Source organism: Dermacentor variabilis, chromosome 1 (assembly GCF_050947875.1).
Source record: "Dermacentor variabilis isolate Ectoservices chromosome 1, ASM5094787v1, whole genome shotgun sequence".
NCBI lineage: Eukaryota > Metazoa > Arthropoda > Arachnida > Ixodida > Ixodidae > Dermacentor > Dermacentor variabilis.
In genome coordinates this window covers 199,791,128-199,808,462 of record NC_134568.1, presented here as the reverse complement: position 1 = coordinate 199,808,462, position 17,335 = coordinate 199,791,128, and the positions used below count along the sequence as shown (strand labels likewise).

Genomic DNA, 17,335 nt, shown 5'->3' with positions numbered 1-17,335 from the left:
TGATAGATCTTCTAACACTCAGAAATGTGTTGCGTACGAAATTAAAGGGAATTTTCATGCCAACACTTTCCTCTGCTGTGGTCCTGCATTTAAGTGAGGGCAAACATTGCTTCATATGACAAACCACGATTCCAATACAGCAAGGCCTGCATTGAGACTAGTACATAATGAGAAGGTTAGCGAGCCAACGATATACTGTGACGGCAATTTCAAATACTTTTGTTCTCAAACTACTACAGGTTCGATAACGCATGAGCCTGGTGTCTGGATGGACAGAAACAAAAGTGGACAAATTTTACGAGACCGCAACGCAAGATCCCGTTGACTGACGTTCTTACTGATTCTTAGTCATCAATCAAGCAGGCAGTCATGCGGAAACCTTTTAAAGACAGGAGAATGGTCGGGAAAAGCAACGATTGTAATCAGACGACCGCAAACAAACACTATACGTAACTCACGGCGGAGCTACATTTACGGTCACGAATACATCTGCCCGGCTTGATTCCACCTTTGACGGTCAGCGGCACATGTGACGTTATACAACACACATCAAAAGATATACATAGCAAGCACCTTGCCAGAAACAAATATTACGATGTTGGTGCCACAATTCTTGATAACCATCGGAATCAAGTTTCGGGTACGGGTTATCTTTCGCGACCACAAATACATCTGCACATCAAGCATGACATCATCTTTCACGGAAATCGCGACGCATTTCACGGCCGCACTTTCAAACAGCCCCAGAAAATAGTTATCTAAAATATTCTAGGTGCAACGATCAAAGATGAGAAATTAAGCGGAAATATTCCCCTCGAGTCATCCAAACAGACGCGAAGAAGACGAGAAGCGTTCCCTAAGCTATCGGCAGAACACTTTTTATAAGCACTAAACACAAGTTTAAGGCCCAGCCTAAAACGGCCGTGATCACGCAGACAAATGCATCTCAATGTAACATTTACCTGAAACATTCATGTAAACATTAGAAGTCAATGCCTCCTTCTGGCCGCCATCAGCTGCAGCCACTGGTTCAGCTAGCAACAACACGATCGCTTGAGTAGGCGCACTTTCGTAGAAAAAAAAAAAAAACGGTACCGTACGTCTTTGTACAACCTCATTGCGGCTAAATAAAGAAGCGCCTAATGAAGTTTTGAATAACATCGACACAATGAATATAGCACTTTGCTTTATATTACGTATCCACACCCTCTCTTTTGGACTGAAAGAGAGGAAGGCAAGATTTTGAGAAGGAAAGGGAGGGGTTGATGGGAGAGGCGTTGCCCTCTGGTTGCTCCACGAAGGGGAGTGTGCGGAGCAGGAGCAGCGAGCGAGGTGGGAAGGAAGTGGCCCCAACCTGATTGATGACGATCACGGAAAAAGAAGGCGGATGCCGAGTGGGCTTGACGCGAGCGCTGATCGAAGATCGAAGTGTAAATCAAGCGGCACCCGTGTAGGAAATAGATCAAGCATGGAACGGGGCCCTGTGTTAAAGCCCCGTGCGTCTGCACTGTTGAAATCGGACACTCGAACATAGTGCTGCCGGGAGAAAAGGTGCCGAACATTTTCGCGGTCTCAGGTAAGCAGACAGACTCGCTAAGCCTAACGTTTTTCTATTTTTTTTTTTTTTTGCGCGCTTCAGAACTACTGCACTATTGCTAATTCGTGTAGCCTAGTTTGACAGACACGATGAAAATGCAGTTGCACATCACCAGGCGATATTTGTGGGGCTGTCTGTTACACTCTTGCGTATGAGATTGGCAGCTGAAACTGGCATGGTTCAGGGTGAAACAGCCTTTATGGCAGTTTCTCTAGCCCACGGGCCCGAATCAACAAGTGATGCTAGATATATTGCTGCTATAAGGTAACAGACTGCCGGCAGTAGGCGTGTACAGGTCATGATGCTGATCGATTTGATGAGTTTTATGTAGTGATAATTCACACGCTCGATACACTGTTTTGAAACGCCGTGTATAAACTTCCCAGGTCTCGCAGCTGTGCAGCCATGGCAACAGACACAAGTGACATCGCCAAGCAAGGCTACGTTCGTGTTCGCAGTCGTAACATCGGCGTAAGTAGGCGCTGGCGGGATTGTTTTAAATGTAGTACGTGAGAAAACGTAAGGGTGTGTTTAAAAGGAACAATTGCTGTATTGTGAAGAGCCCGCGTGGTCGTCTTGACAGTACGCTGGCGCTCAGTACACCGTTTAGTACTTGAATGTTTGCAGGGGCTCATTCCGTGCATTACTTTAAGTGCTATCGGTGTAGTAAATATAAAGCAAGTGCCAGGTTCTTCCACATCGTGTCACTTTTTGTTCTTACATTAGTCAAAATGATATTTTCTGCGTTTGATGTGTTGATTACTGAAGCAACCTTGTTTGTGTTCAAACTAGTTTAATTTCGCATTTAGTTAAACAAGTGTACATTTCTGCATATGTGCACTTCTAGGTCGTTTCGCATTACAGTTGGCTTAAGCTGTGCTGGCTGGTGTTGGAAATTTTGGCTGAACTGGTGCGTAAAGAGAAACAGGGAGCAAGTATGATAGTGATGTATTGTGTATGCTCATGTTTGTCAACTTGGCATGGTCAGAACTTCACAAGCTTCTGAATACTATGCTGTCAAATATTTTGCGACCAGTGTGGTATCGTAAGCTACTGAATTAGATTCTGCATATCAATTTGTTGATGAACCGCCACCATTTCTCCCCCTAGTGTTCTGGTAGTTTAAGGTTGGACAAAACAACTGACCTTGATCAAATAGTGAAGTGCTCATGAAATTACTTGTTCTAGCATAAAGTATTGCACAACGGGAGCAGCTGAAAGGATGTGGCTAATCCTTAGCGAAAATTGAAATACAGACTTGTATTATTTAAAATACTTTTTGTATCTGATGTATGAAACATTTATTAGCCTGATGGGATTTTGTATATGTATAGAATAATTGTTTTAGTCTCCTGTCAGACCATTAGGAACTTGCTTTGGGCTCATATTAGTATATAGGTAATTTGTATTTGTGCATATACAATGCAATAGCATATTTGCCAAATGGCTAATGGAAATACATATTAAGCACACTGCCAATGTATTAGCACTATTGTGGGTAAAGCTTTCTGGTGTTCTAAGTTGTAGCAGACTAAGGTAATGTATATTTGTGTTGGAATTAAATACCAGTTTTGGTGGGGTGCAATATGTCAATTGGTCCTAATAGATTCCAGTTAGAAATCCTTAGATTAGTTATGCCATGAAACATTATAGTTCATAATAGCATAATTATAATTTGAGTCTTCAAATAAGATATCTTTGTAGTTTGGTATGGCCAGCAGAGGTAGCATTTAATTTTTTGTTGAATTAAAAATCTGCCCTAAAGCATTACCCATTCGACTTGAACCACTGGCATTACTTGGTGACCCAAATTTTGCTTCCGTATGTAACACATGAAAGAGATTGTACATAGTGTAATGGTGGGTGAATCATTGAAATGAATTGTCATAGTGTATGTGCATATGAGCATACAAGCTTCTCAAATTGAGTGTCAAACATTTGTAGGGGAAAATGGTCCAATTGTAAATCAGTGTTTTATTTGACAGGGCTTTTGCTTGTCAACAAGCAAAGAGACTATTGGTTCTTCATATAAGAACTTAGGCTAATAGGCTATTAGATGTTGATAACCCTATATGGTACTAGTTTTTAATTGGAATATTCACTAAGGACGGGACATGTTCAAAATTCTACAGGCAAGCTTTACATAAATATAGTCTCTTGCCATGTTGTCAAGAAGCCAAAGTGCCAATTTGCTTACAGCATTAAGCAGTGAAAGGAAGCATGTTCATGGAATATTTAATAGTTCCACACTATCATTAAAACCTCATTCTTTTTCCTTTCTCACTATATTCTAGAATAGGACAATGGCACTCTTGTTGTTGGCTGTGGCATTAATGTAGTGATGACTAGTATAACTCTTAAGCCTGCTGTACAATGTGTTATTTCTAATTCCTTTTTTAGTGCAGGTGCGATTGTTTCTCCTAACTAGAACCAAACTTTAAAATAGAGTGATGCACCGTAGGTGAATGACACCAACGGTATGTTGTTTGAAATCATATTGAGTTACTCAGACAATTTTCTGAAGTGTGATCAGGTAGCTAAGTAGTTGCATTTAATTAGACAAAATTTAACATTTGTTTTAGGTCATAAGTTCAATTTGAGAATTTGTAGAGCATATTCAAAAATACTCGATAAAGTTATTTTTTCAGGGCTCTGAAGATAGCCCCCCCCCCCACACACTCATACACACAAAAGAAAAGTCTCTATGCTCTTTGGATTTCTAGATGGCAGCACCCTCAGTCGTGTTTAGAAATGGAAGCCGGCATGCCCACCACAAAGAAAAAAAGTGATCAACTACGGTGTCTAGCATATGCCAGCACCGTGATACCTGCCACCATCTTAAATAAGACTAGAGCAGTGCTGGACGCGGATGCAAACACTCCTCAGCTGTGCACGCGTGTGTTGTTGGCATGTGTGCGTGCATGCATGTTTTAGCGACAGGCATGCAGGGTATGTTCTTTAGAAACACAATTGTGGGTATTACAATCCAGGTACGCAAACATGCAGCGATGTCTTTTTCATATTTTGCAGGCTTTCTTCAGAGCCCAGAAAAAAGAACTATGTAAAAGCTAACTTCTATCGAAGCATCTTGAGTGGCTGTTTCTGAACACGCTGTGCAATTTCTCGCATATGACTTTTGCCCTGAAACAAATATTTAAAATTTTGAATAAAAATAAGATAATTAATTAGCTAACTGATCACACCTAAGAAAGTGAGTAACTAAAGACAATTACGAACAATATTCTTTTGGTCTGATTCGTTGTAAGGTGTGCCACTTTATTTTTTAGGTTTGATTCAAGTTATTTGAAACGCCCAGTAGAAGCAAGTCTATGCTGTATAAGTGAACGTAAGATTATATTGTTGAATGTGAAAATCTTGGCATGCAAATAGTGGCATACATGTATAGAATTTCGGGCTGTTACAATTGTTTGGCAATATCTATTCATCACCAGACTAAGGCATTTGTATTTTTTTATAATGCATACTTTGCCGTGGCGTTGGATTATGCATGCCATTCTGCACATACCATGCTTGTTCTTTATTTCTTTCTTTTTGTGTGCGGGATACCGAAATTTGGCCATAGCCTTTATGTAGGAGAGGAGTTTCAAAACGCATGGACTGGTGGGCCCATGTGGCTTTCTTGATTATTCACCAGCGTCATCCTTTTTATGTTGCATAAATCATGCGGTGGTTGTAATAAAGTGTGACACTAAAAAGCAGTTGGTGGCTGTGCCTGCAGGTGTGGCAGCGACGGTGGCTTGTGCTGCGCAAGGCAACCAGCACAACAGCATGTCGTCTGGAGAAGTATCTCGAGGAAAAACACGCCCGCACCCACACTGGACAAAAGGTGGTGCTCCTGACACCAGCCACCAGCATCACCCGTTTACCAACCAGCGTTCGAAAGCACGCCTTCTCCATCTGCTTTCAGGATGGATCAGTCAAATCAGTGGCATGCGATTCTGGTAAGGATTCAGACATAACTTGAGTGGTCATTGCAGCCAGTTTCTGAATAGAATGTGAAACTCTTGATACTTATTGTTTTCTTTGTGGGGGGGAGTTGGTACAATTTGAGCATGTATAATGAAACTGAAACCAATGAAAGGGTATTGTAAAGCAAATTGAACATAGGTTTGAGGCATTGTACCCTGTGTTGCCATGCTGCTAATCAAAGCATTGTTGCAGTCCCTTCTTGAAAATTTTCCCACTTGCTCTGAAATGGAAAAAATACAGCTTAACAATGAAAATTTATTGCTGGTTATGTTGCTGTTGGTGCAAGTGCTGCTTTGACGTGCTCGAATTGACTTTACAGGTTATAACAAACCCTTATATAGCAGAGTCCTAGTTTACACTAAAGTATGTGCTGAACAAAAACTGGACAAATTTGACGTCGAGTGCATGGTGGTGTGAAATCGGCTGAAAAGTTGGCTTTGTTCCGATGTGGAATCCAAAGTGAACTACTTGAGTGCAATGCAGTGTCTTCAGATTTTTAAAAAGTTTATAAGCGCAACAGTGATCATATATGTCAGAAATAATGAGAAAAGCAGCAAAGAACAGGTGGCAGAGCTTCTACCTCTGTTGATCTAGCTGCTTCGAGTTCATTTCTGTGCTGCTGTGTTACAGTTTGAATAAGGCTCAGCTATATAGTATCTTGATGTTGAGATTGTTCATAATGGGTTCAGTGAGCAAAAGAAAACGGAAGATGTAGAATAACTTTACCTTACCAGCATCTATTCTATAAAACAGGTCACAGCTTTGTCACCTGTTGTGTTTGTATTGTCAAGATATTTATGGGTTTTGTCCAGATCTGGAAGCGGACACCTGGGTGAAGCTGATGGTACAGGAATGCCTTGAGCCACAGTCTGGCCTTTCAGCTGGGGAGCCAGACATATTGAGCCCAGGGATCCAGAAAGAGCTCCAAGGTGTGCACTGTTGCTTTCACTCAGAATTCTTGAAGCTGTAGGTTGAATGAAAATGTTCTATCACAAGTGTGTCTGGTTAAGTTGCAACACTTTACTCACTAGCCGAACCTCCAAAGAGGAACAACTTTGATGCTTTGGCTGGTGAGAGCTGTGTGGCATGTGTAACATTATAAACAAGTTTGGGGGCCAATTGCCCAAGATGTTGCGTGAATGTCCTGAATTTTATTTTAAAAATCGCCAGTCTCCTTTGTCAGTTTAGCCATTTTGTTTGTACAGTTGACGACTTATAATTTTGTCTCCAAGGGGAACGTAAATAAATCCGAACTATCGAATGTCTTAAACAGTGAACGTGTCCAAAAAAGGTTTATTCACATTTTAAGGCCCCTGTGCGAGTAAGAAGTGGTTGATTCATTGCTGCATGCACTTCCGCTTACGTGCAACCAAGTCCATGTGTATTTCTGCGAGTTTTGTGTTGTCTCTGTATGCCGATGGAAGGACTGCAAAGGCTCGAGTCAGATCAGCATGTGAAGGCTCTGGAGCACACGGAACATCATCACCCGAGTTAGTCACAGTTTGACCATATGATTTGACGGTAGGAGAACTTCCTCAGCTGTTTTGTCATCGTTCAGTTAGCCACAACAACACTGCACTGTTGACGTCTGCAAAGTCTTCAGATGTAACGGTTGCAGGAATCGGCACACCACAGCCTAGCAGGTCATCAGTGATGTCCGCATTTGAACTCGTTATGGTAGACGGCAGTTCAGGCTCTTCAGTTGCTGAGCCAGGCTCATTCGGACTGCAACTCAAGACTCATTCGGAGTCGGACTGCAAGGGCACCATTGGTGCCATTTTACATGGACTGTCGATAACTTCATGACAAAGACTTCTTGGAGCCAGCAGAACACTGTCTGGAACGCATACTAAACAAGCAAGCACAGAATGGCGGAACGCTGTCCAGAAGGCAAATTCAACAAACAAGAGCGGGTGATGCGTGGTAGTACCGGAATGGATGTGATGATCGCATTGTTGATGCGACTGCACAATTTAGGCAAAGCCTCCAAGATCGGCATTTCTAGTTTCTCTGAGGTGCAGTGCTACGACCAAGACAAGGCAACAGGGATTTCTATCTAGCGTGTAATCTCTGAGGCCATACTTGATGTCTTTGTCGAGGTGGCCAGAGGAGATAATGGCGGCAGAGTCGGTGTACGTTACAGCCACGCGCAGAGTCCGGATAGTTGAATGTAGAGCTGGCAGCTGTCCGAAATATTGATCATCTTTACACATTATTTCTATCGAGCCATTGGCGGTGCCGCAAAGCCACCCGGATTATCAGTGTTAGGATTATCGGTCGGTGACTGTACAGTTAAACCTCATTAGTATGTGCATGGCAGGAGGGCAGCATAACTATGCACTGACTGGTAACTGCTAATTTGTGTCTGTATGCACTGCTGCCAGCAGAGAAAGAGGTTGTTTTATAAATGCATTGAATCAATATAAAGGCTGTGGAAGGCAATTCCAGCTCCTCTGCATGACAGCAATAAATGGCAGGCAATGGCAGGCAGTCCTTGAAAACGTTTCTACAGAGCCCTGTGCCTGAGTGAACAATTTATCGACTTGTGTATAGTACAACAATCTCTTGTATGAGAACTAGCCTGCGTCTTTGAAACACGGCACCTGCTACCATCTGGTGCCAATGACTTCGTGTGCAGCATGTCGCATACTAAGCGCAGGCTGTCTTTGTGCCAGGATGCTCACTGTATGCACTCCCTTGCCTTTACACTTTCGTCCACTCAAACTCCCCGGCACTCATTCCAATACATGCCACATCCAATCACGGCCTTTGCCCTCATGTGCACTCTGCTGGAAACCCTTTAACTAGGGGTCCTTGAATACCAAAATTTTTTACTCAAATACCGAGTATTCCCAATTTCTACATAGAGTGAAAATATAAAGATTCCATGGAGTGTTTGGCAATGAAAGATTTATTTACCATCGTACATCTGCTGCTGTTAATATTGGATATCAGGTGAACTGTGAACCTTTTAAATGTAAAACAATGGGAAGGTGATCGTATCAAGTGCACCATGACAATGACCATAATGAAGTCACCAGATGCATGTAGTAGTGTGGTGCTCATTGAAGACACCATTAAAAAAAACATGGTGAGATTGGTCGAATCATTGTTTTGTCTAGATCAAGTTAGCAAAGCAAATTTGCAGACTGTCGTAATGCGAGACATATTTATTTGAAGATTGAATCTGTTTCTGGGAAATGAAGCAAATTTAATTTAATTGAAATGATTGTGCATAGGGTAAATCCTCCATGTGTTGGTTCAGAAACTGGTTCATCTGTGAAATATCTGTGGCTCCCCAGCGGCAGAATGATTTGAAAGCGTCTCCATTTGCATAAATTTTTCTTGTTATTTAAGGCAACAGTGGTTGTCCATTATAGTGTATTCAAAAGAAACACATTCAATAACTTCAAATAGTGAAATCTCGAATAAAGTATAAATCAAATAGACTGTTCAATTCATGCTTGAAATTTTGATTAGCACACCCCTACTTTTAACCCTTGTAGTAAACGTGGAAACCTAAAGCTGTGTTCTCAAAATGTCATTCTTGCATTTTTAAAATCTTTATGTATGTTTTCTTGAAAACTACTTGCAATATTATAGTGAATCTTACAGATTGTATAATACATCATATTGCCAACAATCTCAACCTAATATGTTAAAGCATTGTTTGCATAATATTGGCAAAAGGATTAAAATCCTCAAGTTCTCTTTTTATAGATAAAGACAATGAGTAAAAAAAAAATCAGAAGAAACATTTTTAAAGTTTAGTTTTAAGACAATACTGCACGAAATATACCTGCCCATCCAAATGGGTATCCTGTCAGTTTCTGAGAAAAGGTACATTGTAATTATTTGCCAAATTTTAGCTAGATTTGTAGATTTCAAACTATTAAGGTGCTACAGTGAAAAAACTACTGAAAGTTAAGATAAATCTAATTCCCATTCAGCATGAAAAATATCAGATTAGTATTTATAGTACTTTTTACAATAAAATGCGGAAACCAAGGCGGCCCATCGTGGAATGCCCAAGGTGGAATGTGACCTTCTAAAAACACTGTTTGCAAAGATTTGAGATGTACAGCAAAATTCTACTCGAAACACCTGCTATCACTAAGTGCTTCCCTCATATTGCAATGTTTTGTGCACAAAATAGTGGTAGCAAGTAGCCCTGACACATAATGCCTGCCACTATTCAAACTGTAAAGGCCCATGGAGACACTGCCATGGATCTCTTTAAACACCATGGTTTTGTCTTTTTCCCATTGAAATTCTCGCCGTATTCGTTTATCCTTCTTAATGGTTATTTAGAATGAACTTGACATCTTAATCCATAATAATGCATTCGGTTTTGTTTCACTGACATTTTTAATTGTGGTAAACAGAACATAGGAAACAAGATGTGGGGCATGTTTTTCTACTTGGTTCATATGTGCCAGCATTAGCATGTACAAGCTGGCATGTACTAGCACCTTTACCTGCTTTTACTTCAACTAGAAAACATATCCCTCGGGATTAATTGGCTAATCAACATCCGAAAATGCACCCAAAGTACACTACTGCCTGGCTGTTTGTGGTTTTACGCTTAGTGCTACACATTACTTGAAGCTGCAACATGAATAACTAATTGCAATTTTTCTACATATAACATGAGCAAACTTCATTCTTCTGGCACTTTTTTTTTTGTCAAGAGGCTGTCTTGAGAAGCTTGATTAATGCAGTAGCTGTAGAGCCACTGAATGTTTTGTGGGCATTCATTGGGGTTTGTCATCTTGACATGCATTGCATGCGAGTACTCGTAGCACATGGCCTTGTGCAAAAGGAGGGTCTTTTTTTTTTTTATCATGTCATGCTGTGCTTTTCGTACGCCCTCAGTGGCTTTGGTGTTAATGGGCTTCTTCAATTTTCGGAGTTCTGGCAGCCAGACGGCAGCCAGCTAGTTGTGGCCCTGATAGGAAGTCACACGGGCTGGGATCGCAAGACAATCCGAAGCTGTCCGAAGTTTGCAAAATCGAACGCCAGGGTGGGAGCAGCTGGCCACTGGATAAATGTAAACATGCTACCAGCATATGGCAGCGCCCAGCAAGGCTGGTGTGCGCTAGGCATAGTCGGCCCATTTATGCATTACCATCTTGAAAGGATGTATAGTTGCATTCAGGGATACAATCACTTTCGCGAGATTTCGCACAACTCAGCACAGGACGCGCACTCCACCAACCTCACCTTGTACAACGCAACAGAGGGCCTCCAACGCATCCGATGCCAACATGTGAAATCGTGCGTAAGTGATTGTATCCCCGAAAGCGATCGCTCGAGGATCCCTGCTCGCAGCGGTCACGTCGCCCACCTGCAAGATTGATGAGTTGGCGTTGTGTCATCACTTGACAAGACATGAAAAAGCAGGATATCGGGTACGTCTTATAGGCATAAAATTTCATGCCGACCTGTTTGGGCTTCGATTTCAGAAAGTTTGTTTCGGCTGATGGTGCTTTTCATTTTGACCCTAAGGTGCTGGGGATGTGGCTGGCGCATGAAAATGCACGCCACCTGTGACCAGCGAAAAGTTTCACACGAAAAACAATATTGGTTGTGATCGTTCAAGCAATAAGCTAATGTATGTGTGCCTATTACCCAACCAGTGCATTCTTATGAACAGCCCGGAGTTCAAACACGTGTGTTTCGAGCTGCCACCCAAGCATACGACGGAGAGACAGAGCGAACACGAGCCAGCTGCAATGCTTTCGCTAAATGCAGAAAAAGGAGATATTACCGCATACATACGCGAGATGTGTGAAAAGAACTGCCAGAGAAATATGAACCAAAAATGTGCCGCATTGTGTGTGAATTAGCGTCTACAACTTGTGCAAAACACGATGCAGATAACATGCATGCATGAGAGCGTGGCCCGGTTATCACCGCCGGGAAGAAGCCTTCATTGGACACATACACACACAAAAGCTTCAAATGGTTCACCAGCGCTCGTATCGCACCGCCTCGCAATGTGGGATGGTGTGTTAGAACCTAGGACGATAACGTTAGAAGTAAGGAAATCCGAAGACGACCGTAGACGGTTGGCTGAGCGAGGTAAATTTTAGTCCTCAAGTGCCTGCGTTGCAATCCATCAAGTCCTCGCAAAGATGGCGCTGAGTGCCCATCGCCTCTTTTAGTCTGCTAGCCAGGGAACTTCCAGAGAGCAGCCAGACCAAAGTCGTCCTGGCTAGTTCTGGCAGGGTTCTGGCAGCCCGCGGCTAGCCAGAACAGTGCAGCCCGAGCAAAACGAAGGTGCTCTGGCCACCTGTTGGTAGCCAGAAGTGGAAAATCGAAGAGGCCCAGTGTTTCACCACACTGTAAACATTACCAAAATGCAAAAACACCTGTGTGCTTAGATTTAGGTGCACGTTAAAGAACCCCAGGTGGTCGAAATTTCCAGAGTCCTCCACTACGGCATGCCTCATAATCAGAAAGTGGTTTTGGCACATAAAACCCCCATAATTTAATTTTTTTAAAACATTACCAGGGGCCTCACTGTCATGCCAAATCTGCTGCGGTAGCTCCGTGGCTATGGTGTTAAGCTGCTGAGCACGAGGTTGCAAATTTGATCCCGGCCACAGCAGCCACATTCTGATGGTGGCAGAATGCAAAAAGGCTTGTATACAGTTCTTGGGGTGCATGTCACAGCATTCCAGATGGTCAAAATTAATCCAGAGCCTTCCACTATGGTGTCCTTCATAACCCACTATGCAGTTCCACAATTTAACCACAATTTAACCCACATGCCATAGCAGACCTATAGCAATGCAAATTAAGCTCGGATAATTATTGCCGATGTCATTTTTATCAGAATTTTATTTTATACAGCATGTCTGTCAAGAGGGCTGTTGTCTGAGTATATAGATATATTTGCAACAATAAAACAGAACTTGATATCTTTTTTTTTTTTTTTCAATGAGATTGCCTCAAGTACAACTTTATTAAATTATCCTTCTACAATATAAACAACTATGCAGCTTGATAGTACAGTTAAACCTCGATATAACAAAGTCGGTAAAATCGGCAATTTGCTTCGTTATATCGAAATTTTATTGTATCGAAATTTAACCTTTTATGCAAATAAGTACAGTCGTCGATTGATGTTTCTTACACGGAAGAATTTTCCAAATTATGTATCGGGCAATCGAAAAAAAGCAAAGTTGAATGAGAAAACAATTCATTTTGACAAATTTAAGAGTCGGTGACAAATCATACGATTTCATGTCGTGTACATCGATGATATCTTCACATCGGCGGTACGAATTAAGCGAAGCCAGCCACGCTTTCACGTGCACTCTGCCCCCGCGGCTGATAGCGTCGCCCGCACTGGGACGACGCTGTCAGGAAACGTGCCAGCTGTCTCTTGCACCAATGGGTCATTGAAACTCGAGATTATGCAACCGCCAATACTAAGTGTGTGGGAAGACAGCTTATAAAGTGCCATGCCCTCTAGGCATGCCCACTCTTTGCACACCCGGTAGATTACCTCTAAATCAGGGTGTGCGGCTGCGTATGCACTCAGCCACACTTAACAAAGCCTTGATCAGCCACGGCCAATACGTGCTGGAAAGCGAGGTGGGCCAACTTACCCCCCACTCCAACCCCCCACCCCCCATGTGCGCTTGATCACATTACCATGAGCTCGCTCCCCTCCGCCTCTTTGCCTTTGCTTGCGCAGGAAGGTGGCATTCCCAAAGTTACTATCCTTGTCTCACCTTCTTACACTTTCACTCGCACCTAAAGCACATAGTGTGTGGGCCCAATAGGATCTTATCGCACTTTGATGCGGCTGCACTTAGGTGGTCGCTCTTGTCTTTTCAGAGGTGCCTTTGCAAGCAGCCGTTTTTAGTTCAATCATTTGACCATCTACGTTCACAGAAGTTTTTATTTAATGTCTCAGCATTCCTTTGCAGCAGCAGTGAAGTTTCAATATATTTGAAATCGCATACAAGCACACTCATTATATTGAGGTTCTAAATACATTGTATTCTATGGACAAGAAGTTACAAAAAGTTAAATACTTTGTTATACCAAGAATTTAATATATTGAAGTTCGTTATATAGGGGTTTAACTGTATTTCACTGTAGAACTGATAGAATTGATGCTAGCATGGTAGCACATTGTTATATTGAATATGGTCTTTGAACCATTGTAAAAGTTTCCTACTGCATGGCAGATTCTATCTTTGTTCTCCCCTTTTCTCTTTCCTTTTTTGCAGAACAATTTCATGTCTATTTGGTACCAAGCCCAAAACTGGATGTCTTTGGCGAGTGCTTACTACAGGTCACCCATGAACACATATACCTTTGGGACCTGCTTAGCCCTCGTACTAAGCTGGCTGCATGGCCCCTGACTGCTCTACGACGCTATGGTAGTGACCCAGCAAAATTCACCTTTGAGGCTGGCAGGTGGGCATGTGTGGCTTTGGTTACCTTTGATATTATAGTAGGAAGGACATCTGGTATGTATGTATCCACTTTCCAGATTGGACAGCACATATAGAATTAGGTGCTGGAAGATTGGGAAGTTATGTGCTGTCAGACTAAACTGAGGTGACATAGCTTGACTGATATTCTTGTGCAGGGAGCATCTGTCTGTGATCGGCACCAATCTATTAGCTAAAACGAGGCTGTAATTCCTTTTCTCCTCATAAATAGGTTGCCGAAACACTATTGAGGTGAATGGAATGCCGTTAAAGTACCGAAATATAGCTTAGTAATGTGATACACTTATAAGAAGGTACATTATAAGAAGGTACATTTATAATCGGGTAACTACAGCAATTATTCATTGTGGCCAAACATTTTCCCTTCAAAATCTTCCTAGGGCAGGTATATAATAGGTGTTTTTGATGGAAGAGAATGTGTCAATGCATTCATTGTCCCCTAAACGCCGCAAGACACACTGCAGCTGTTGGAGTCACGATTAGGGGCAACAATTAAGTGTATGTGTGCTGACCAGTCAAGTATGAATTATGTGCAAGTAAAATTATGGGGAGTAAAACAGGCCCGACAGCTGGTGCTACAGCTTTTTACGCAAAACGCAATAGTGCAGCCAGAAACAGAGCCAAGACAGCGCTGACAATGCAGTTAATTGCCATTCACATGAATGCAGCATTTTCTGCTGCTTGAAGTTAGTATGAGCTTTGCAAGCCAACAAAACCAGCGCAGCACTATGCGACACCGAAACTACCAAAACGTGAGTGAGGCTGGTGCGGGGTCGAGCAAAAATGAAATGTTTTGACCATCCGCATTGTTTGTGAAAAATAACGTCAGTAAGTTCTTTTTACAAGAATTGAACAGAAGTGGACAAGTAGTATTTTCTTCCATATTATAATGCAATGTGATGAGCTTTTTTATTATCAGTGGTTGAGTGCTATTCACAATTATAATGAGCATTACAATGTCATCGAGCTAGTACTAGCATGCCTCTGTAAATTCTCAAATCCTGTCCTACATTTACTTCAATTTTCCATTTACAAAAGCTGTTTTCAGTAATGTGTTGACACCTTACATGGTTTCGAGCATTAATCTATCACTTTAGCTTGACTTAGTATTTACTTTTAGTGTCCCTTTTAGTGTCCCTTTACTTTAGTGTCCATACAAGTCTTTGAAGTTTGTGCTGTGCTTTTCCTTTTGAGCCCAGCGAAAGCTGGTGTATTGTGTAAGAACCTATATGTTAATTTCAAATGTTGTGGTGTCTTGTAGGCACTGTGCCACTGGAGAAGGCATGTTTGTGTTCCACACTCTTGAGGGAGAGAAGATCTACTGCAAAGTTCACCAAGCCACGCTTGCCATTGCTGAGGCGCATCATCGTTCCAGACGGCTGCATGCAGTGCCTTCAGCTCCACCTCAGGTAGCATTATTCTACTGATTTGAAATGCATCTGTGTGTATGCTAACTGACCATTTATGTCATGCTCTGGTTATGTCATCACTACAAGCACCCTAGAATATGCAGATAGCACCTTCTTAACCCTTTGAGAGTAAAATTTTTTTATTGATTTTAATTCTTCTGCAAATATTTCAAGAAAACACGAAGTAATTTTTAAACATTTACGTTACTGCAAACAAATGGTCGTTTTTTATAGGTCTTGCAAAAAAAAATATTTACCACTAAAAAAATACCGTAAAAACCCGCATAGAATACGAGGTTCCTTTCCTAATATTAGCGACCCAAATTTTTGCCTCCTACTATATGCGGATCCGAACAAAAATTGCAGTCACAAATTTTGGGCTAGAAGTTTTGGGTTCATTATTGCTGCTTGGCTATGGCTTGACTTCGTTATTGCTGCGTGGCTATGGCTTGGCTTCATTATTGCTGCGTGGCTATGGCTTGGCTTCCTTATTGCTGCGTGGCTACGGCTTGGTTTCGTTATTGCTGCGACTACAGCATCGTTTCTTTATTGTTGAGTGCGCACCTTGGCAGCATCCGTGCAAACCACGCTTCGCGAAGTCCATCTTTTTTATTCCGCATTCAAGAACTAAGATGTCTGGACCACGAAAACAGTACTCGGCTGCTTTCAAGAGAAAGGTTATTTTAGCCGCACAGGACATAACCAACAGTGCAGCCGGGAGGCAGTTTGGCATTAACGAGGGAAGCATTCGCTTATGGTGTCGACAGAAGGAAGCCCTTTTCGCGTGCAGCGCAACGCGAAGAAGCTTTCGCGGTCCGAAAAGTGGGACATTCCTCGAAATCGAACTCGCCCTGATGGAGTTCGTACGCCAACAGCGAGCCGCGCATCTAGCTGTGAGCGTGGAGCTTATGCAGGCAAAATCTAAGGAGCTTGCAAGAGAAAAAGGGCCACCGAGCTCCACCTTCAAAGCGAGCAAGCACTGGATTTATTGCTACATGGGCAGTGCTGGATTTTCCTTATGCTGCCGAACTTCAATTTCGCAAAAGCTGCCATAATCGTTTGAAGAGCTGCTTGTGGCTTTCCAGCACCACGTTATTTCGCTGCACAAGTCCAAGAGCCTCCAGCTAGGGCAAATCGGCAATGCTGACCAAATGCCGGTTTATCTGGACATGCCATCTCCCCTCACCGTGCACGAAAAGGGCTCTAAACAAGTTTATGTCCGGTCCACTGGCAATAAGAAAATGTGAGTTACCGTCATGTTGTCATGCACGGCAGGCGGACGCAAGCTCCCACCATATGTCGTCTTATAAACGCGCACTAGGAAGGAGACCGCTCAAGGCCTTAGAGGAAACTCACCGGTGAACAGCTGGGGATGTGCCACGCTGACTCAAAGCATTGTCGCCGTCAGAGTTTGAATCTGCTATGCTGTCATCTGTCAACTCAAGTCCTCATCACTAAATTGAAGTGTGGGTGCAGCATAGTTTTGAGCAGGACGCTTTTCTCGCGACGCAGCCACGCAGGACAACGCCATGGGAGGGAGTTTCGATAACTGCACAGTGACACTGGCAGCGCCCCTTGCTCTCGGAAACTCATGGAAACTGGTTGAAAATGCCAGGCCCCCTTGTTGGACATGCGGCGGACCTTCAGAAATACACTTTGGCAGAATAAAACGATTCGGACTCCAAACCAAAGCTCACTAGGGAACAGCTGGCGTCATTTTCGGGTAATTATCACCGCTCAGCACTGTCGGACGGCAAAACAGGCAAAATTATTTAATTCATGACTTGCTGGGAGCCATTTCATTACAAAATTTTGATGCTAGTGCAGCATAATCGTGAGCAGCATGCTTTTTTCTCGAGTGG

The 17,335-nt window shown here is 42.6% G+C and overlaps 2 protein-coding genes across 2 annotated transcripts in view; one reads left to right on the top strand and one right to left on the bottom strand.

The window, feature by feature from the left end:
* LOC142590822 (RING finger and SPRY domain-containing protein 1-like) overlaps window positions 1-1,073 on the bottom strand; it is an 85,369-nt gene extending 84,296 nt beyond the window's left edge. The window contains exon 1 of the mRNA XM_075703228.1: window positions 963-1,073. The gene's annotated coding sequence lies outside the window, so the exon portion shown is untranslated. The remainder of the gene's footprint in view (window positions 1-962) is intronic.
* A 215-nt stretch (window positions 1,074-1,288) lies between these two features.
* The window catches only part of LOC142590811 (docking protein 5-like), a 29,684-nt gene continuing 13,637 nt past the window's right edge, over window positions 1,289-17,335 (top strand). Inside the window, exons 1-6 of the mRNA XM_075703218.1 lie at window positions 1,289-1,576; window positions 1,984-2,068; window positions 5,337-5,559; window positions 6,400-6,516; window positions 13,837-14,026; window positions 15,326-15,473. Coding sequence (XP_075559333.1) covers window positions 2,003-2,068; window positions 5,337-5,559; window positions 6,400-6,516; window positions 13,837-14,026; window positions 15,326-15,473 — 744 coding nt within the window. The 5' untranslated portion in view covers window positions 1,289-1,576; window positions 1,984-2,002. The remainder of the gene's footprint in view (window positions 1,577-1,983; window positions 2,069-5,336; window positions 5,560-6,399; window positions 6,517-13,836; window positions 14,027-15,325; window positions 15,474-17,335) is intronic.